Source organism: Scomber japonicus, chromosome 21 (assembly GCF_027409825.1).
Source record: "Scomber japonicus isolate fScoJap1 chromosome 21, fScoJap1.pri, whole genome shotgun sequence".
In the NCBI taxonomy this organism is placed as follows: Eukaryota; Metazoa; Chordata; class Actinopteri; order Scombriformes; family Scombridae; genus Scomber; species Scomber japonicus.
In genome coordinates, this window is record NC_070598.1 from 12168164 (window position 1) to 12190225 (window position 22062).

Consider the following 22062-nt stretch of genomic DNA (forward strand, 5'->3'; position numbering starts at 1 on the left):
GCACCTGCTTAATGTAAGCAAAAGATGAGAGTCAACAAATTATTCCATCTCCTGACTTAAGAAAGCTCAAGCGTTGGTTGGCTGAGTGTACATTTCACTTCTAACAGCACCTTTACTCATCTCTACCTCACATCTCTCTCTCTCTCTCTCTCTCTCTCTCTCTCTCTCTCTCTCTCACACACACACACACACCAACACAAACACCACACACTGCATTGCACGGCCGACTCTTAACGTGTCGCAACTTCTCTTTAGTCCTCACGAATGACGTAACGTGCCACAAATTACACACGATCACGATTATAAAAATGGAGACAGTTAGGAGTACATTTTAAATATCACTAGAGTTAAATGTAAGGTGCAGGATTGATTATAAATGCTTTATAACATTACCTAACTATAGCAGGTGAGCTAACAGGATTTGGTTATTGGCAATGCCATATACATGTATATGCTCAAAGACAAATCAGCATTTGGTTATTGCTGGGTCAGACCAGAACCACTTGCTACATCTTGGCAGAGAATGAAAATAAAAAAATTCTTTCATCTTCGTGTGGTTCTCACTTGACTGATGACCCCTGTATGAGTGAAGATTGAGGAAACTCTTCCTCCCACTTTTGTAAAAGATGCTACAATCAATGCATTGTGCAAGGCTCTGGAGAGATGCGCGTGGTGTCGGAAAAATCCCAAATGAAACCGGAACAGGGTTGTGAAATTCATGAGGGGAAGTATGGTGAAGACACGTCCAACTGGACTCTGAGGTTATCTATTGTATTCGACAGAGTAAAAAATAACTATTTCTTATTGTGGTACTGCAGGTGTATGTGTGTTTTATTTATTTTTTTTTTAATGAGGCCTTCATGTAGCCATCATTCAGTTTTTTCCCCCTCAGTGTAAATGTCACTGGAGGTGCATCGCTCTCCCTCTGCAGGAGTCCTCTCAAAAGCTCAAAGAAAAATAATAAAACAAAAGTAACAAAGTGCTTTCGATGCTACAGAGATTTGTTAGTTGTTGGAGTTCATCCTACCGGCAGAGAACAGGGGAGGAGGAGGGGGTAAATGTGGGGTGGGAGGCAGCCCCCCCATGGAGTGCAGCAGGGGGAGAGACAGCTGGGTGCCATGGAGAGGGTGGGGGCTAGAGGCAGCAGCGGGTGTGGTCACAGGTGGGGCGGGGAGTGTCGTCCCCAGCTGGACCTGACCAGAAGAGTCCACGGTGGGCGAGGCCAGAGGCTGATCGAGGCCGAGGGGGTCGTTGCCGGCGGTAACCATGGGGTTGCTGACGCGGAAGCATTTCTCCCTGTGGGCCTTGAGCATGTTGGAGAAGCGAAAGCGCTGGCCGCACACCTCGCAGGGGTAGGGCTTCTCCCCGGTGTGTGTGCGACGGTGGCGCTTCATGTTGGGCCGACTCGTGAAGCTTTTCCCACAAATCTCACAGATGTACGGCTTCTCTCCTGTAGACATAAGGACACAAAGAAACATGAAAAAACACACCTTGCTGATCAACCAACTACTTTTATAGGAAAGCAACTTATTGGTCAGCAAGGGAAATATATTTATGATGAATCAAGAACATATTCCCAATCTCACATGTTTTTGAATTGATGTGGAAATGTTTCATCCATCCACAAGCACAATAAATGCAAATTCTTCTAGAAGACATAATGAATCACAGTCAATGTTTTTTAACTCTTGTCATTTATTATTGCAACTAATTTAATGTATTTCTTATACTACCCCTACCTTTCATTATAATACTAGAACTGCTATATACTATACACCTTTGATTTGAAAATCATCTGGATCTGCAAAAAGTGACTCACCAGTGTGTGTTTTCATGTGTTCATCGAAGTACTGTTTCATATTGAAGTCCTTTCCGCACCACTGGCACATGAACTGCTTGTGTCCGATGTGGATACTCATGTGGGAACGCAGCTGGTATTTATACTGGAAGCGCTCACTACAGTTCTGAAACGATACACGGTGAACATTTTTACACGTGTATTGATAACTGCTTTGAATAGGTCTTATTCCAATCATTATGGAGAAATTGATATGCAACACCCCCCCCCCCACTCAAAAAAACCCAGATGATATTGAAAACAGGAGTCTCTCTTGTGACAAATTTAATTCAAATCTAAGCTGTGAGAAACTGTGCTTCTGTAAAACACATTGTGACAGATGTCAGTCATAAAATAAAATGCATTTCCAGATCATGACTATTTATTTTTTGTATTTGCTATGAATTATGAGCCGTATTATTAGTATTACACATGTTAAGTTATGCAGCTTCAAATATGAGAATGACCCCAATTTTATAAGCAGGAAAACCTACCAGAAAACCAGAAAATCTGGGTTGTGGTGTTTCAAAATTTAACATGGATTGAAAATGCAAAGAAGTTTCACAGTCTTTGCTTTAAAGGAATAGTTTAACATATAGGTAAACAGACTTATTTGCTTTCTTGCTGAGAGTTAGACAAGAAGATTTATACCACATATGTTTGTATGCTAAATATGAAGCTACAGTCAGCAGCCAGGTGGATACTGCTGCTGGTGGTGCAGACATGAAGCTCTCAGCAGGGGATTATTCAGACAAGGGTGGGGTGTGAAGGGAGAAAGATGCCAGAAAAGAAACACTAATAATGAATACCATTTAACAATATGTTAATGATATTAATAATCATTCCTGGACACTGAACATGAGTATTTTTACAAGCAAAGGTCTTAAAGAGATTCATAATTGAACTATCATTTACATAATATTCCAGACTTTTATTCATTTAAACACTGACAGGTAGTAAAATTGGCGATATCTCATTTTTGGAATTAAACTGTTAATATAGTTGAAGTGGAGAGAAGCAGCAGTAGCAGCATCAGCTGCATATAAAAAGGAGCTCAAACCTCACACTTGAAGGGTTTCTCTCCAGAGTGCTGCAGAGAGTGAACCTTCAGGGACATGCTGCGCTTGAACGACTTCCCGCACGTCTCACAGGTGAATGGCATGTCCTTCGTATGAGCTACACACACAAACAAACAGTATAAGATTAGTTAATGCTGTTCAATATTGAGGATAACAGATGTGTTTCATCAGATATTTTCTCTAATGTTCACACCTCAAACTCTATAGTCAGTGCTGCAGTAAAAAGGGTCACTGTGACTCAATGATTTAAAGGACTTTATACAAGCATTGCTTTAGCTGTTGAAATGCAGATATACACAGAGAGTGAGGTGAACCCGCCTGGGAAATAAGATGCTTATCTCCCTAAAAAGTGGAAAAGGAAAGCAACACCCAAAACAAATCCTGCACGACAATTGGGTGTGGGATGTAGAAAAGGAAGCCTAAAGTAACACATGGGAACAAAGTGACTAACCAGGATCGCTGATTTTACTGGCACTCACCGACCATGTGCTTCCTGACATGAGCCATGGTGTAGAACTTCTTCTCACAGATCTCACAGGAAAACTTCTTCTCCGCGTAGCCGTGGACGATCTTGTTATGCTCGTGTAACGACCACAGCTTCTTGAAAGCCTTGCCACATGTTACACACTTAGAGAATAAAAATAAAGGGGTAAAATATAGCAACTACTGAGATATTAAGAAAGTCATTACCATCAACAGTCTTTACAAAGATATGCACATATCCAGGTGTGTATGCTTACGCAGATACTTGAGCATGCACTGTAGCAAAAAAAGCAATTAGAGTCAGCAGATTAAAGCAGAAAATGATCTTCAAAACTACAGCAGGAGTCCAGCTGCTCACTGCAGAGAGGAAATGGTAGAGGCACTGAGGGATATCAGAATTTATTATTACTGACTGCTGGCTGACTGAGTAACTGACTCTGATCAATTTTATCATAATTATATGATTGTAACATGCATTAGTAAAATATATATATATAAAAAATATATACTGATTAGTTATGTATTCCAAGGATTCAAAGCAGTAACTACTTAAAACAAGTGCATAGGTTTGGTGCCAGAAGTGACAATGACGTACTGTAATGAGGAGCATTTATAGGGTATTTAACATATTATGATGAAAATAGTAATTGTTCCTTCCACTATAACGACAGTCTGGCAAAACATTTAGAAATTATGTGTATTATTAGTATTATATAATTAGAACAAGAGAGATCTGGTTAATTGTTCAAATGATAGATGTGAAAAATGATAAGCCTGTCCTTTAATGCATTTTTGTAAGAGAGATTACAAATATTTTTTCTGACCAATCCTGTCAAGAAAAACAGAAATTCAATGATCTACAACTTAGAGGGTGTGTGTGTGGTAATTGTTTTAGCCCTGAGTAATGTCTGCAGAGCTTCCTGTCAAGAAGGGTTGAGCAGATTGATACCATATGTGTCAATACGGCTGATCCTATCTCTTGTTTTGAGTCTGGTGTCAATAGGTTTGGTACCAAAAAATTGGATCCATCTCACACTAGATCATGTTCTAATCAAAGTGCTTTTCTGCTGCTTGTTAGTTCAGAGAACTGACATGCTAAACATTTTTTTAGTTTTACCATGGTTGTTATTAACCATTAAAAACCGTCCTGAATTTAAACAAGCATGTGATTTACTAATAACAGGGAAAAGTAAAACAAAATGTCATAAATCATGACATGTGTCTCTTTCCTATAACAGTCAGTAGAAAGTATTGGTTTTGGTATCAATATTGGTAATTGTTGCTCTGGTATTATTTGGTGCTGGATCAGAACTTACTGCAAAGCCCCATCAATCAGAGGTTTAGGACAGACTGTGTGTATCCTGAGAGGCAAACCAAGTGCAAAAAAAGTCCCAAAAGCAATCTCTCACTTAGGACTCTTATTAGGATTAAGACAGTATGACACTGTTTGGACAGATTTTAGTCCCTTAGATTATTATTGTTAAACTGTAAAAGTGACAGTGACATCATCATTATCATCATGGCTGAATCATACCTGGATGCTCTTCTCACAGTCGGTCTGTTGGTGCAGCAGCAGCTCACTCTCCAGCAGGAAGCGTTTCCCACAGTTATTGCAGATCTGCATGCGGTTGTGAGTGACATTCATGTGTTTTTCCAGGTACCAGCGGTTGTTAAAGACGCGAGGGCATTTCTTGCATGGGAAATGTTGCTTTTCCTCCAGCCTCACTTTCTGGCCAAGGCCCTCTGCGTCCAGCGTCCTCTTCCCACCTGGCCGCTGGTTGGCCAGCGTGGCCTCTGTGAGTGTCTGCCGCATGGAAGCAGTTGTACCTGCCATGGTCAAGGCTCTGGTGCCCCGACGAGGTCGATCCATCATTGCTGGCTGCTCCAAACCTGGAATGTTGAGGGTGTTCTCCTCCTCTTCCTCATCCTCCTCCTCATCTTCCTCTTCGCTGCTCTGCCCCAGTATGTCAGCCCTCTTTAGGTCATCATCATCATCCTCGTCTCCAACTGCATCATCATTCTCTGCCTCATTCTCATCATCATCCTCTGAATCTCTCTTGTTGTCACAGCAATGACTGAACATAGTGGCTGTCTCTGCAGCGGTTGCTGATTTGCCCTCTGACCCTTTTGACACATTAAGAGTCTGGTTGTTGAGGTTGACTTCAACTATGATCTGATCTCTGTTGAAGGAGGTGTGGCCCTCTGTGGTCTTTGACTCCTCCCCATTGCCCTCAACTTTGCACAAAGCGACCACACCTGTGCCAGCCCCACCCACAGACCCCTCATCCTTTGTGTAGTATTGCTTCGGATGGGAAGCCGCTTTGCCTGCCTCCTCCACTTTAACAGAAAACGGGCTGCTGCCCTCCCGTGTGTACACCCTGCCCAACTCTGACTCCTGTTTGATCTCCCGGTACAGCTGACTGGGAGGCATCGCCACAGTAGCTGGGTCACTGCTGCTGAGCCCTTCCTGATTGGCCATATCTAAGCAGGTGGTTCTCAGCGAGTGGCTGCTGATGAGGTCACGACAGGAAGCTGCAATGTCGCTCATCTGAAGCAGTGTAGCAGCGTTCAGCACGTCGCGAACAGTGCGGCTGCTCACCAGCAGTTTGGAGGTGTAGATGAAGTTGAGGATTTGCTGCAGGCCCTGTGACGTTAGGGCATCCAGCGACAGGTCCACCCGTCGCAGCTGTTTGCTTTGGGCGAAAAGGGAGTGGAAGAATGGGCTGTAGGCCGCCAGCACGCCCTTGTGAGCTGGGAAGGTGCTGTGCTGACGCACCAGAACGATGTCTACGTCACACAGGTCAGGCTGGAAGAGGCGCTGCTCATTCAGCCTGTCCATCAAACAGGTGAAGTGCAGAGCCACATCCTCCACCAGAGAGAACTCAGCAGAGGGAAAGTCTGTGGTCTTCTCCACTATGAGCTGGAGACAATACAGAAGAAAGAGAGAAGTAAAGGTTAAGACAGAAAGGCTTTTATTATTATTTACAGCTAAGCATTTTACATTTAGGATTAGAAAGTGATCAGATTTCACCACTGCTACACTCTCAAGAAACTAAATATGCTATCTCTGTGGTAAAAACCTTACTTCCTCAACACTGGAAACAGCAACTGAGAAAACACTCCCACAAGCTCCACTTAGTAGCTTTTCTGACAACATAAACAAGTTAAACATGACAACTAGACAAACTTCACTTGCTGACAAAAATCATGTGATGTGATTGAAAGTTGCAAAACGGCTACTAAATGGACCTTTTGGAGAGATTGTTTTCTAAAAGTAAACTTAAAACTAAACTACAAATGTATGTATTATCAGGGCTTTCTACCACATTTATGGTTTTCATAAGTGGATGGAGCACTGGAAAAAAGCTAATAAGAGGACTTTGAGTGGACTATTGCGAAGGTCAAGAACATATGACTGATAAAACCATAAACAATACTCAATTAAATTCAATATAAATATATCCTGCTGAAGTTATTATGTTGTGAGCTTTACAATTTGCAGTCTGCACAAAGTCGATATGACTGCATGATACGAGTCAGAGAAAAATCAAAAGTTGTAACACTCAACGCTCTGTGCAAGGTCCTCAACTTCCCAAGGTGGGTTTATTTTAGCACAGGAAGGGCAGGGTTTCGATCCAGACGGGATGTGAGTGGGGACAGAGCAGCAAACAGAGCAAACACACACACGTATACACATGCATATGTGATGTGCACAGAACACACACACACACACACACACACACAACTTACAAATGCACGCACACACACACACACACACACACACACACACACACACACACACACACACACACACACACACACACACACACACACACACACACACACACACACACACAACTTACAAATGCGCACACACACACAAACACACAAACACAAACACATTGTCTGGTCTCTGCAAGGACTGACTGGTCTGTGCATTGGTATTCAGCGCCATCTCCCCCCATTAGCCGGCTCTCTCAGCACACCCACTCACTACACTGTCCCTGAGGAATCACGAATTATGCAGAAGACAAAACACGTCCAGAGAAATAATTAGGGAAACCATGCCAAATAAATACTAACTAACCCTGCAAACAATTACTGGAATTTATCATTCAAGGCATCTCTTTAGTGGCAGAATAGGATGACTATTGATACTTTTTGGTCAACATGTTGGATAATTACATCTCTACAACTCCAGTTGCATGTGCAAGACCAACAATGGGGCACATACAACATAGAAAATTAATAATTCATTTATCTTAAGAAGTAATTGCATCTATGTTGTACAATGAGTATGTATCACACTACAATTCATTTTCCCTTTAATAAAACAGGAGGCAACTTACTGCCTTTTCCTGCTGCCTATATTTTCTCTTTAAGATCAATGAAAATGACTTTTCAATGTTCAAGCTGGAAAATGGATTTGCATTTGGACCTAACCTTGAAAATCTGGCCTGTTTGAAGAATTCAATTAGAGAGTGTTAGATTTATTCATAGTTTTGAGCTGCTAAATTGGACTCCGAGCCAGAGATGAGTAAAGATCGGGTTATCTCTAACTGTGCGAGGCTACAGACATCGCCCAAGGGCAAAACACTGGAGTGATCAAATCAGATCAGATCGGATCAGATCAAATATGATCTGGAAGACTGGCAGACTGGAAGTTATGCTCCTTTAGAGATAACGATCGTCTTCTTCTTCTGGGATTCAAATAGGACAGTGCATCAACAAATACAAAACCTCAACAGCTTACAGTCAAAACATTCATTCGAAAAGGCTTAATGTGTCATGTATCAAATTGAGTGATCATCACCATCCCTTTATCCCTTCTTCTTCATGATTGTAATATCAAGTAATATTACTAGAAGGTCAGAAGATGTTATCCTGAGAATTTTAATATTGGAATTATATTGGGAAGACAGGACCCCAAACCAGAGCCCCAGTGATTCCACCATTGTGAGCACAAATCTTCATGCTGTATAGCATTATATCTGTGCCATAATTTTTCTTAAACGATTTGTCAAAAGTACAGAGAGACAGGAGTAGAGAAATTCAGCGGCTGGATTGCCAATTATGACGAATTCAGTTTTTTAGAACAATATTAAAGCAATAGTTTTTTGCCAATCACATAAAATCACATATGTAAGGTTAGTATGCCAGCAGTTAGCTTAGTTTAGCATTAGCATAAAGACTGGAAACTTGAGCTTGGCTCAGTCCACACGTAACCTGTAAATTCACTAATCAACACATTATATTTTTGTTGTTTAATCTGTACAAAAAACAGAATGTACACAAAAATGTGTTTCTTTCAAAAATAATTATATATAATAATACTATAATTTATAATACATTGCAGGTGTGTACCTGGGAATTATCAAGTAAGCAATTAACTTTAGCTTGGTTAGCTTAATCAACAGAGGCTAGATAGTTCTAAGATTCAAGATTCAAGATTCAAGCTAAGCTAATAAAGATAATACAATACAAAAATAAAATACAATTTAACTACATTTTTCAGTGAATGTTAATAAAACTAGACAGTATGTAACCCTAGTAGTATAAACTATACTTGACAATAGCAAGCAAATCAGAACGAACCTACTCCAACTCTGTATTGTTTATTTTAACACACTGTCAAGTTGGGAAGAGAGGAAAAGAGAGAGCAAATAAGCAAACAATGCAAATCAATACACACAGACACATTGTTTCCTCAAATTATTCTTTGTGTGATCTTTCTGCTGCAAAATATAAATGATGTTCCTGCAAAATTGTTTGTATCTTCTCATAATGTTCAATTGCAAGCTCAGAAATGAGGCGCAAATATAATTCCATAATGCTGGATTTTTAACATTACACTAAACATACTGTAGTATGAAAAGAACACATTCAAATGCAGATGCTTTAAAAGTTCAAGTGTGCACTGCTGAATGACAAGATTTCTATCAGTGAGGGATTACACTTTTTCATTCAGACTGATGCCTTAAACAATTTAATCTGATAGAAAAAAGTCATGCAACTGTCATCTTGTCAAATTTCATCATATACTGTAGCCAAACAAATTGACTTAGTACATAGGATTGAAAGACTGCATCTAACTCCCTCGATCTCTGACTGTCATTATCTCCCACAGCCCTTTTCTCTCCACCCCCCTCGGCCCCCTCTCCGTGGAAATGTCAGGGAGAGAGTTTGTTTGCTGTCATTAGAGGGAGCGCCACCTTTAACCAGCCTCTCAGTTAGATGTCTCCCAATACATTATTCATATCTGGCCTGACCTGTGACAAACACGCAGCGGGGGGATTACTGACGCACCCAACAAGAGGTGTCATTTAAACAGGCTTCAATCAAAGAGCTGTTGTACACCCTTTCCAGGCAGATCATTTCATCATCTGCCAAACACAACAAAGTGGGGGGATCCACTTGCGTTGTAGAGGCCTCAGAGAGCCTGTTTCACAAAGCTCCTCTCAAGGTTATGTGCTTCAGTCAAATAACAATATAACAATGTTGTGTACTGTAGATCCATTTAAATTTGCCCAGTACTTAAATATCTGCATACCTAATGACATTCCCATCAACCTCCCCTGTACTTGGTATTTAGTAGTAATTAGCAAATGTTAGCATCCTAGCACAGTCAACATAGTAAACATTTAACCTTAAACTTGCTAAATGTTCGCATAATAAAAGATAAGTTCAAAGGTTTTTCAAGCCTGGCTTATAATAACAATAAGATGCCAATTTGACAATTACTGACATTGTCCACAAATCGAAGTCCTCGTTTTGTACAAAAATCAATTTAAATGTCTATTTCGAACAAATATGAGGCAGCAGACTACATTAGTCTAGTATAAAATTACTTGTTTGTGTTTCCCTGTTGAGCCTCAATGGAAGGATTGTAACAAAAAGAGGGAATTGGGCACTAAAAAGACTGTAATTTTGAAAGATATGTACTTGATTTGGCTAATGGATGGTTGAAGCTTCTGGGCTGTAAATTTTAGCCATCACCACTTATATTGTAAGCACATTAGCAAGGGGTCTCATGTACAGGAGGAATGATTGCAACAAAATCTCGATATTAATCTAGGCACTTGACTACAGTATCATTTTATGACGGACTTTGAAAATCGTAAACCTGTCCTTTAGCAATGTCACTGTGAGCATGTTAGCACGCTGATGTTAGCATTTAACTCAAGCCCTGCTGTGCCTTTAAAGTTCAGTCTCCCAGAGCTGCTGGCATGGTTGTAGAGTCTTGTTTCACTGTCTTTTCCATTCAAAACATAACACTAATTGGCCTGACAGAGACTCTATAATTATATGTCAAAATTTCAAACTCGACAGTTCATACAAAACCAAGTATGGATATCAACTATTCAAGTAGTCTAATGGGGTGCTGCATTAAAGGAAAAAACTTGTCATTCAATGTATCAGGCATCAAATTTACCCAAATTTGAAGGATGATGCATTTTGTGAAGATAATCAGACTTAGTTTCCTGATCAGCCTGATGACAATAATTTGATTAAAATTCAAAGCAAATCAAAACTTGTGATAAAAAAGTAGATTTTTATGGAGTAGTTAGTGGATCCTCACCCAGCTCAGCCATGCTGGGGCTGGTGGTATGCACTTGGCAGCGGCCCGACTCATGGACCCAAGCCAGACAGAGCCGAGTCTGAGAATTTAGCAAGAGTGAAATCCCTCTTTCTAATTTGACTTTCACTGGTGAGAATGCCCTTTCTCTCCCATACCTTTGCACTGGACACTACATGTAGATTTACTACTCTGCATCTCCGTCACAGCAGCTCAGCTACAGGCCGTGAGTGCGCAGCGAACTCAACAGAGCTGCCATTTTAAAAGTGCCTCTGTCTGTTCACTGTAACGTAGTGGGCGCTTTAAAAAATGACTCTGAGGCCTCCTGTAAGGGCAACGCACATAAATCTTAGACAGTAGCTTGTGTAAAACTGAACAATGTCTTAAATGTTCAGCCTTTTCCTCGTTCGCTCTTGTGTTAGAATAAAGCCGCACAGATCTTTTTTTCCCTTGAAACATTATTCTGTTACTATTTTGTGCACACACCTTGTAGCACGGCAGATTTATGAGCAGGGTACTAAAGATCGTCTACCTTGACAGTGTTGTTTGCTTGCTGACCGGTGAACAGACTGAGCCATTAGCAGGGGCCAATGTCAGAGCACAGCACAGAGTCATGGACACATCAATAGTGCGAGGGAGGGCAGGTTGTATTCAGGCAGGAGGGAGTCCCATGGGGGAAAACACTGCGGGGGGTTAAAGCTTTCTCCCCTTCTGCATACAGACTGCTCCAATTGAACTCAGTGTCCTCTTGCATCGCTTTCTTATACATCTTAAGCTGTTATGTCTCATTGAAGCTGGGCAACATAAACAAAATTAATATCACTACATATTGTTGTGCATTCCTGTAAGCAACAGCTGGAGCTGCATTTGGCCAGCTGCTGTGTGTTGGCCAGAGTTTGGCCAATCAGAGCTTATCTAGTTTTTCTGTGGCAACCTGCGACATATCTCTAAATTTAGGGCAGAAAATTAGAAAAAGAAATTAAAAGAGAAAGTGAAGATGAATTAGAGTGAAGAGGAGAATGTATATGTGGGAACAAGAAATGTTTGGTGAGAAAGAATATGAGAGCCAGACATATAATCACTTTAATTACAAATGCCTTTTTGAAATGCCTTTTGTGACTCAGTGTTTAATATTACTTTTCAATTCATCATTTAAAGACAATAAAGAAATAAAATGACTAAGTAGTAAATTCAATGCTTGTTTTATTGTGTTTTATGTGTCATTTAAATGCAAATTTAATTAATCAAATTATAATAGCCTTTTTAATTGAGCAATATATTAATTGACTATAATTAAGCACAGCAAAAGTCAATTATTATTCTGGCGGCACACTTGAGGCTCCATATATTGTATATGGGCTTTGACTTTCAGTACAGCCTTGCAATGATCCAGTCTTATGTGTAAAATGTCTATCAATAACCATGAGCCATCTATCAAATGTCAAAAACACTGATGTGTGATCAGTATTTTTTGTGATTCAGTTTATAGTGATGTAAACAGTAGAGGTTTCATTTCATTCTAGTGCTGCAAGTAGTCTTGATCTAATTTAATCATCTAATTTAATAACGGATTGATCAATTAAGGCATTTCTCAAGTTAAAAAAGATAAAAGCTGGCAGGCTCCAGCCTCTTAAATGTGAGTTTGTGCTCATCTTTCCTTGTCTTCCATTACAGTGACCAAAACGTCTTTGGGTTTTGGGCGTTTTGCTCAAACTGAAAACTTAAATGTAAGTAATCAGCGTATTGATCCGTGATGAAAATCGGTTTGACCCCTAAATCAGACATCGTAAGAACATTAACAACCCCACTGAATTACTCTACAGCTCTACATCTTATATACCGCTCTCTAATGTGTTTCAGAGTGGTTCTTCAACACAAACAGACTTTTTTCCATTTCTAAAACTTATTCTTTCAGGCCACAATGTGCTTGCTAAATATTTTTCTAAAAGGGGTAACTTGTTAGCTGAATTGTAAGGATGTCAATATAAAAAGAGATGTCTCTGCACTTGGAAAAGACCATCATGGAGCAAAAAGAGAGCACCAAACTATCCACAGACATGATGACAGCAATCCCATGAACTCATGCCCTGGCCCTCTTGTCACCCAGCTGGGAGATGGGAGGGGGGAGTGGGGGGTTGGGAGGGTTCTGCCACTTCCACCCACGGAGCACACAAGCTCCAGTAAAGAGCACACTCAGCAGCCCTCTTCACAGCGAGGCCTCCTGCTGAGGGGCCTGGCGCAGGGCATGGTGTGACTGACACCCCGAGGAAGGAGAGTGGGCACCATGTCAGGCCTCATCTCACTCACTGGCATGGAGATAGTAGGAGAGCAGCACCCGCCCTCACACTCAACCCCACACACGCACACACACACACACACACACACACACAGACACACACGCACACACACATATCCCTGAGTCATCATCAGTGCAGACGAGAGCAGAGCATGACAGGCCTGAATACAAAATCTCTACAACGAGATCACCCAGTTACAAGCAGTGAGTTTGGCCTCGCAGTAACATCAGAGTGCTTTTACATGGTCGGGAGAGGGATCAGCTCATGCACAAAAGCACAGAAGCAAACGGATCAGGACAAGGGCATGTAATTTCTGGCGTAGTCCAATCAGACCGCCATTAAAAAGTCATCAGGGTAATGACTGACGCTGTGTCCTTTGTGTGCTCAGCAGACCTTCCCTGCTGCTGACGCCAAACAACAGACAGGTTTAGTCAAGCCAGAGAAGTGAATTCTGATTCTTTGGGTGAGATTCGTGGCACGGCTTAATCCTCGGGGTGTTATGTGGTCTAGGCTACCGGCTGCGCAAGACTGGCATGGTCAGAAAGTAGTCTGCCAAATCTCTCTCCCTGCTTTCAGTCTTTGTGTCTGGTGGAAGATTTCTCCTCTGGCTGCAGCCTGCACTCCCTCTCCTCTCCTCTAAATCCAATCAGCACGGAGACCCGGCACTGACCTTGAGGTAGAAGAAGCATATACAGTAGCACATCCACACACATGCCTGTGCAGGCATACCTGCATTATAATCACGCATTTGTGCCTGCATCAGTAAACAGGAAATAAAGAAATTTCAGTGTACGTGATGACACTGCTGATGCAAAGAGATGAAAAGAGGAATGAATGTTACTGGACTCCTGTTATCAAACATGTTGCAAATGCACAGATCAGCCAGATTGCTAATAGCACAAGTGACACGGTCCTGCTTTTAACAAGCCCTGTGGGGATCATTACAGCACTATGATAAAAAAATGCAATAAAAATCAATGTTCAAAGACTAAAAGGGGGAGCCATAATGACAGGCAGCTGAGGTCACACACGGCGTTAAATAGTTGCTGGGATGGCACTGTTTATCGGATAATAATGGTGTTAAGGCTGATAGTTACACCTTGTGATGTTAGGCTTTGGGATTACATAATCCCATAGACCAGTGGTGCATGTGATGCAGTTTGGTGGAGGCTCAAGCATCATAAAATCAGTGAAAAGCTGTATTATGACAGACTGCAGGAAATCTGAATTTAATATTAAACACTTAACTAATCTGTTAAATAGCAACCACACCTATTTAAGATTGATTAAATTCAACATTTAAAGTGCAACAGTTGTAATGTTGAAGGAAAACTGTGGGTACCACTTTACTTTTAAAGTAAAGTGGTACCCATGTTCAGCATCTACAGTATAACTCCATAAGTGAGGGCTGGTGTATAAACAGATGATGAATATAGTAAAATATAATAGTAATAATATAAAATGTCCTTACAAACGATGTTACTGACAAACACTTCACATGAATAAACACTTAAAATGTCCTTAAATCTGCTTACAGCTACATTATAATGTGTTCTAAACTATGAATCAAATATTAATACACTGCTCATACATGTAGTAGGTAATAGTGTTACCTAATTGGTTAAATAGTTTTTAAATTAAAAGAATCCCAAATATTCTGTGGTTTAAGCCTCTAACATATTGGTTATTATATATATTATTATAACTTAAATATATTTGGGTTTTGGACCGTTTGTTTGTTTGGACAAAATTATATAATAACTGTAAATGTAACAACCAAGTCTAGTAGGTCATATTTGTTTTTAAATGAAAAAAAAAAGTTTGGATTTTTTTTTTGAAACAACTGGAAATTCTGTGCATAGATGAAAGAATTGACTTCAAATGTACCGAGAACTTTGTAATTGCATGGGATTATTCATAAATGCAAACACATGGAAATTATGTAAATACACTGTATCCAGAAAATACTAGTTTGAATACAGAATTTGATTACCTGAACTGAACAAGATGTTCTGGTTGAAAGGCCATTGACACATATGTATGTATATGTATATGTATATGTATGTATGTATGTATGTATGTATATTGAAGGCAAGCTAGAGGGAAACGTTTAATGAATAAAGCATGGTGAACTGGTGAAGAATTGTACTATGAACTTTAATTTTGATGGACAAAACATTTAAGGTCCACACCCGTGTCTTGGGGAAACTGTGATGGACATTTTTCATCACTTTCTGACACATGGGTATTCAATGTCTGAGGCTATGGGCCTCCCTTTAGCCAACGCCCGGAAAAAGGCGCCCCCGACCCCCCCCCCCCCGACCCCCCCCCCCCAAAAAATACTTGCTTAGTTTTGCTCAATTCCTGGATGCCTATGGGATCATGATTATGTAATTTGATCACATAGACACTCAACAACTGATCCAAGACAGTCTGATATTGCTGTTTGACATGACTCCAGACTTCACCAAATACATAAAAAGTCTGTCCTAAGGCATTTATTATGTTTATGTTTCTGACTCTGCAGAAGTAGCAAAAGGAGGAAAAACAGTAAAATTCCACAGAACTACTGCATCTACTATCTCTTTAGGTTATTCTTCATGATCTCCTTATGATAACTAATGTAAAAACGCTTCCATTCAATGAGCATCCACTAAAACAGTTTGGAGCCCCCCTGGACAAGCCCGCCTCCCACTTTGAAAACCTCAGGACTAAACGATGTATCAACTATAGCGGCACTGCAGTAGTTTTACACATAAAGATGAGAAGTACTACTCAGCCTATGAAAACAGCTGTATAATATCTAATGTCTCTCTACAGGAGTTTTGAAAAGTCTGAGAAAATAATTAGTGATGTCATTTGGACTTCTCGCTTTGGGTTTGGACTACAAATTTATAGTGGAAAATTTGCATTACAAACTGGGCATTTGGAGATTGAAAGAGTGTTTATGAATCAGGGATGGTCTGATGAAAGGCACTAAAAAAATGAATCATAGAAAGTGTGGGATCCAGTGCATTCTGGGGTTTGATCCATATATCAAATGGGACAATTCCCCGTGTGGGACAATTCTATAAAACCTGAAAATCCAGTGTCTGTGCATGGCAACTACAGTATGGTTAAGGTTAGGGAAAGATTGCAGTTATGATTGAGGAAACTAAAACACATGGATGAGGTTATGGGGAGATTTAGATTACAATGAATAAAAAGACAAACTCCGGTCTCCTGCATGAAAGTCAGACAAGCTACACTTCCACCCATCACTTCAACCACGACACCCTTACTTTCCAGCTCGGCACATGAAAGACAAACTACTCCCTGCTTTGACACTGAATTACAGAATCATCCGAAATTGTATGAACATATTTCCTAAGATCTTGACCTCTTCTATCTATATTGGTCATTGTTTTTTTAATCTATTTTTCACAAATGCCCCAGCTTTATGGGAATGCATGATTAAATCATCCTCATTGATCTGAAAAATAACCTCCAGATTAATGCAATTCTTAAAAAGGACAAAAAGTCAATGAACTATATATATATATATGAGTGTGAACATCTGAACTGCCTCAATACATAAAAAGTAAATGTGATTTCAGGTAAGAGGTACAGTGGGACAATTTCAGATACATAAAACAGAAAATCATGAATATATTGCTGGTTATTCAGTTTTCTCTTTCCACCAGCTAATTATTTTATTCCCCTCAGCCTATTAAAACATTTAACTTTCTTAACCACAGCGTTCACTGTCGGCTGCAATTAATAAAGACAATATTATCAGTGTTAGGGCTGCTCTAATCCCAGACATCCAATCTCCCCTCCACACTGCACAGACCAGGCTTTTCCCCTGTCCTAATCTAGCAGGTTTGACTTGGCCAGCCTTGCCCGGGTGGAGCTACACCAGCTTTCACCATTAGATTTAAATACATTTCCATCTATATGTTAATGCAACCACAGGTGACAAGCCAATCTACAACTGATACGCGTTTAGCCGAGCATGAAATTGGGATGCACAAACAAAAATAAGGATGAGAACGCAGCATGAGCAGCATCTTGGTGACATACAGTAAATTAAAATTTGACAGCATGAGCGGGATTGCCTCCGTTGCATGATTTGCAAAGTCCTTTACCAGCTTGTCCTTTGAACAAACTGGACGACAGTGTGTTTTATCAGTCTGATAAAGATTGGGACAGTGTGTGTGACTATGTGTGTGACTGTGTGTGTGACTGTGTGTGTGACTGTGTGTGTGACTGTGTGTGTGTATGTTTGTCAATCAGAAAAGATGTTAAAAGAAGACATCAACTGGCGGTCGTCTGGAGCTGAGATGACTCTGACGAGCAGTTGGATAATCAAAGGAGCTGCCTGGAGGCGGGTGGGGGGGATGCGCAGCGATGAGGTTAGAGCGTCCGCACTGAAGCTCTGCCAGGAAGCTTGTGTCTGGGCCAATGAGCTGCGAGAGGAAGTGCTGAGTCAGGAAGCCTGGCCAAGAGAGGGGCCCGTGGTGTTGGCATCTCCTCCTCACACACACACGTTACAACGCTTCACACACCACCGCTCTGCTGGAGTCATAACACTCTGTTCCCAATGCCAGCGCCGTGCACGCATGTGCACAACACGGGCGCCTGCTGTGCATGCATTCATCAGCAAACACTGGCATGTGACGCCAAATACCTGTGGCACCATAAAGTGTGGATGGTTGCACAAACAGATATTTCTATTCGTAAAAGTCAAACACCAGCAAAAATTAAGTCACATGAGTCAAATGACACATATATGAAACAAAGAGGGAAAGGTGCACCTTTGAAGGGATCTATTAGAGACAAAAGATCATCTGGATGTCTCACAGTGAGCAGGTGCAGACATACTCTAGGGCTATTACACGGGCTGAAACTGTGATATCTTCATTATCCCTTTCATAGCATGACACAAAGAAAGAAGAAGCTAACACAAGACTCTAAAGAGCCCCTTATCAGAGGAATCTCTCTGGTGTGACAATACTCTCTCTCTCGTGTGTGTGTGTGTGTGTGTGTGTGTGTGTGTGTGTGTGTGTGTGTGTGTGTGTGTGTGTGTGTGGTGGAGGCAGTTGATATGTTTGATGAGAAGGTCAGAGAGGACAGATAGGAAGAAGAGGTAGAGGAGGAGCATCGGCTTTCTATAGCCGTAACCAATCAATGGACAACAGAGAAATGACAATTGTGAGCTTTAAAGGAATAGTTTGACATTTTGTGAAGTTCACTTATTCCCTATCTAATTAAGAGGTGGATGAGAATATTTATACCACTCATGCATTTGTTAAATATATGGCAACAGCTAGTTAGCTTAGCCTAGCACTGAAAACAGGGGAACAGATAGGCGGGTTTTTTTTTACAAAGAATAACAAAATCTGCCATTGATGGTTATTTACTGGCCTATTAATTGTCTGGGAGCTATAACTTCTTGGAGTCTTTGCTGATTGCTTAGCAACTAACTGCTTAGAGCCAAAAAATTATGTGACACATAATTGCCTGTAAAACATCTGAATTGTTTTTACACTTTGGTTTTTCTAAGTTTTATACAAATGATATATAATGTGTTAATTAGACAGCTTAGCAGGATTGTGTTACTTTAGGTCAGAGTAGGGCTAGCTGTTTCCACTGTTTCATCAGCCTTTATGCTAACCTGCCTTATATTTTATAGAATTATATTAAATGACAGATATGAGAGTGGTATCCATTTCCTCATCTAACTCAGTAGCTCTCAACCTACATCCCCAAACTGATATACATCAGGCCACAGACCCGTATTTGATAACATGTAGACTCAGGGATCCCAAACTGATAAGATTCAGTTATTCCATTACTATTGTAGACTGGCAGATAAACAGTGAAGAGTGTGATACCTATGAACAGAAAACTCATTATTATACATTCTAGGTCTACATTCTAAAAGTTACACTAAAATATATTCCCTATTTTTCTGGGGACCCCCTGGAATCCCCTTAAGGACCCCTGGTGGTGCCCAGACCCAAGGTTGAGAACCATTAATCTAATTCAAGTGAGAAACTGAATAAATGTATTTCTAAAATGTTACACTATTCCTTTAAAAGATAAAACACTTGAAGTGAATAAGTCCTTATTTGATACTGTGATGGATAATGAGTATGATTTTCAGACTGATGTCTGCATATTTGTTCTGTAGTGTTCTTCCACAGATAGGGAGCTAAAAACGGATAAATGGATGGCTGTATAAAACCAAAACATTAATCTGTGTGTATGAGTAAATGTCAAACAAATATTTGTGATGACTATCAGATCAAGGATGCCTACTTTCCCTGCTTAGCAATTCTCTGAAAACAGCACGAAAACTCATTCCCATCTGCTTTAAAGCTCCTCCTAAGTCTCTCTCGCTGGCCTGAATTCAGCTAAAAGCTATAAGAACACTTTAGACGGTCCTCTTTAAAGAAGAAAAAAAACCCTCTAATATCTTCAAATGCCTGACAATGAAAGACTAGTGGAAATCCTCATATCAAGCTGTACAAAAAGAACAAGATGTTTGGCCTCCTTGATAACAGAGTTCAAAGTCATTTGCAAAAAGTGCCACAGGGGTTAAATTAGAGTAAGTGTTTTCCACTGATGAAAAGACACCAATACTGGCTAGCACTGCGGAGAAACTAATTGTGAATTTATTCCAAAGAGTAAAAACTTAGAGGCTACTTCAAACAAACTTGCGCCATTTGAACCAACAAGAACAAAAGAGCCCTTACATAAGCCCAGAGAGTTTGACCTTGCTTGTCCACCGTTCTTAATCTCAGGGGCATAAATTAGCAGCACCTATGGTTTTAGTTTCCAAGGAGAGCAGCATCCTATTGAGGGGGCGAAGACGTCTTCTGTAGTTTGCTGCCCAGCTCTGGAATGCCTGCACTTGTCACAAGGACTGAAGACAGTTCCTTGCTCGGCACCCAGAGACAGTGAAGCCTCAAAGTCAAGGGTGGGCAGGAATGCCCTGAATAGGCAGTTACGTAAAACTCACAGCACCCTGTGAGGATAGAGAAGGAGCTACTCAGGACCTGAAAATACTGACTGAAATTAAACTGCATCAGAGGGCCCAGAACATGATCCAAGTGTCCCTTCATGTTGAGTTCATGGCGGCAAATTAACGGAACAACAAATACAGTCTTTTCATTTCATTCTAGTTTGTGGGATATACTGCAAACATTTGCAGAGACTAATCCTCTTTTGCAGTAATTGCAGAAATGATCTGCAGCATGTTTGTGTTTACCAACATTCAAATGTATATCCACTATCTCAGCATTGGCCAAGCACACTTTGCACTTTTTGTTTATGGCTGCTTACTCTCATGCATGCATGCAAAAACAAACAAAACACACAGAAAAACATACAGAAATAACCAAACGTCTCTCTCTCCCTCTTCGCTCCCACCGGAAACCACCCAGCGAGCACCAGGGCTAACCCCGCTGACCTGACCCAGATATTAACCCAAGCCTCCAGATGTGAACGCGCGCTGGGATTACTCCACCACTGCATCAAGCTCCACATGCTTTCCTAATGAGGCATCCTAAAATGACCCTGGAGACAGAGCTGACTGTCTGCCTCACTCACCTCTATTCCCACAACTCTGCCTTGCATGCTTATAGGCATCATCTTCATGTCTTCTCATGAAAAAAATGGTGCAAAAACTGCATGGAGTCTGGTTGAGAATGTAAGTTAGTCAGTAAAAGTGAAGAAGAAAGGAACACTGACTTCATGCAGCAGACAAACATAAGCCAATAAAATATTACTGTTCAGTGTGTTCTGCAGGCGATGTGCTTTGACTATCAAAGCCTGACATTAGATTTGCATTTATTTGTACAAGGCTGCTTCTTCCTCAGTGATCATACTAAAGTTATTGAGACATGAACAAGTGACATGCACTTCTCTATTAAACTACACAAGAGGAGATGATCTTAATTTATGCATGAATGTCAAACTTGTCCTGCCCTGGCTGCCTTACTTTCACTCATCCTTGTCCACATACACACCAGTCACGACCTGAGAGCTCTTTTCTTTTTGCAGAAGCGCCCTGATATGAAAGAATTTAACTCCTTCTCTGCATCAATGTAGCTATTGTAGCCATTGCATTCTTTCAGCAGCTTCAATTTCCAACTTGTGCCATGTCGGCAAGTTACAAACTTCACCGCAGCGGATACGAGGCACACAAAACACACGTATGACAGCCGGTGGCACACAACACACAACGGTAAAGAAGTGTGTTAAGTTTGATCTGATCGGCCTGCCGAGTAGCTCAAATTTGCAAGAGATCAAGAAGGGACACACACAAAAAAAAATAAACAAAAATGCAGCGCTCCTCTGTAGCCTACCATTTTGATCCAGCGTTTCGAGGCTCAAAGGAGTCCCAGAATAACTCCTTTCGCACCAGTTTTCCCTTCGCCATGAAAATGACCGTTGAATTTCTCACATTTCTCCAGTTTTTTTGCCTTATCCTCAATCTTTTCTCTCTCCCCCCCCTCCTGTGCTACTGTAGCATTCAGACAGACAAAAATGCAGAGGCTGCTTTTGCAGAAGGAATTGGTGATTGGAGCTCGGGGATCATATGGGCTTTTTGTCAGACGTTTTTAAAGGGCCACGGCACTGTTTAACGTGGAGTTGCGAGACAGGGCGCATTTCTTTGTACTGTACTTGAGTTTGCTTGTTTGCGTTTGGCATGAGGACGAGGACTAAGAAGGACATTTAAAGACATATGGCGCAAACCGAGGGTGCGCTTCCTCTCACTGTGCGCTCCTGCAACCGCGTGAC

At 40.9% G+C, this 22062-nt stretch overlaps 1 protein-coding gene across 1 annotated transcript; it reads right to left on the reverse strand.

The window, feature by feature from the left end:
• Window positions 1–243: 243 nt before the first annotated feature.
• zbtb47b (zinc finger and BTB domain containing 47b) lies at window positions 244–21765 on the reverse strand. The gene is made up of 6 exons (XM_053342467.1): window positions 21627–21765; window positions 4934–6319; window positions 3396–3543; window positions 2898–3013; window positions 1820–1964; window positions 244–1450 (listed from the first exon to the last, which is right to left on the reverse strand). Exons 1-6 carry the CDS (start codon window positions 21627–21629, stop codon window positions 1005–1007), a joined length of 2244 nt encoding a protein of 747 aa, XP_053198442.1. The 5' UTR covers window positions 21630–21765; the 3' UTR covers window positions 244–1004.
• Between the last annotated feature and the right edge of the window lie 297 nt (window positions 21766–22062).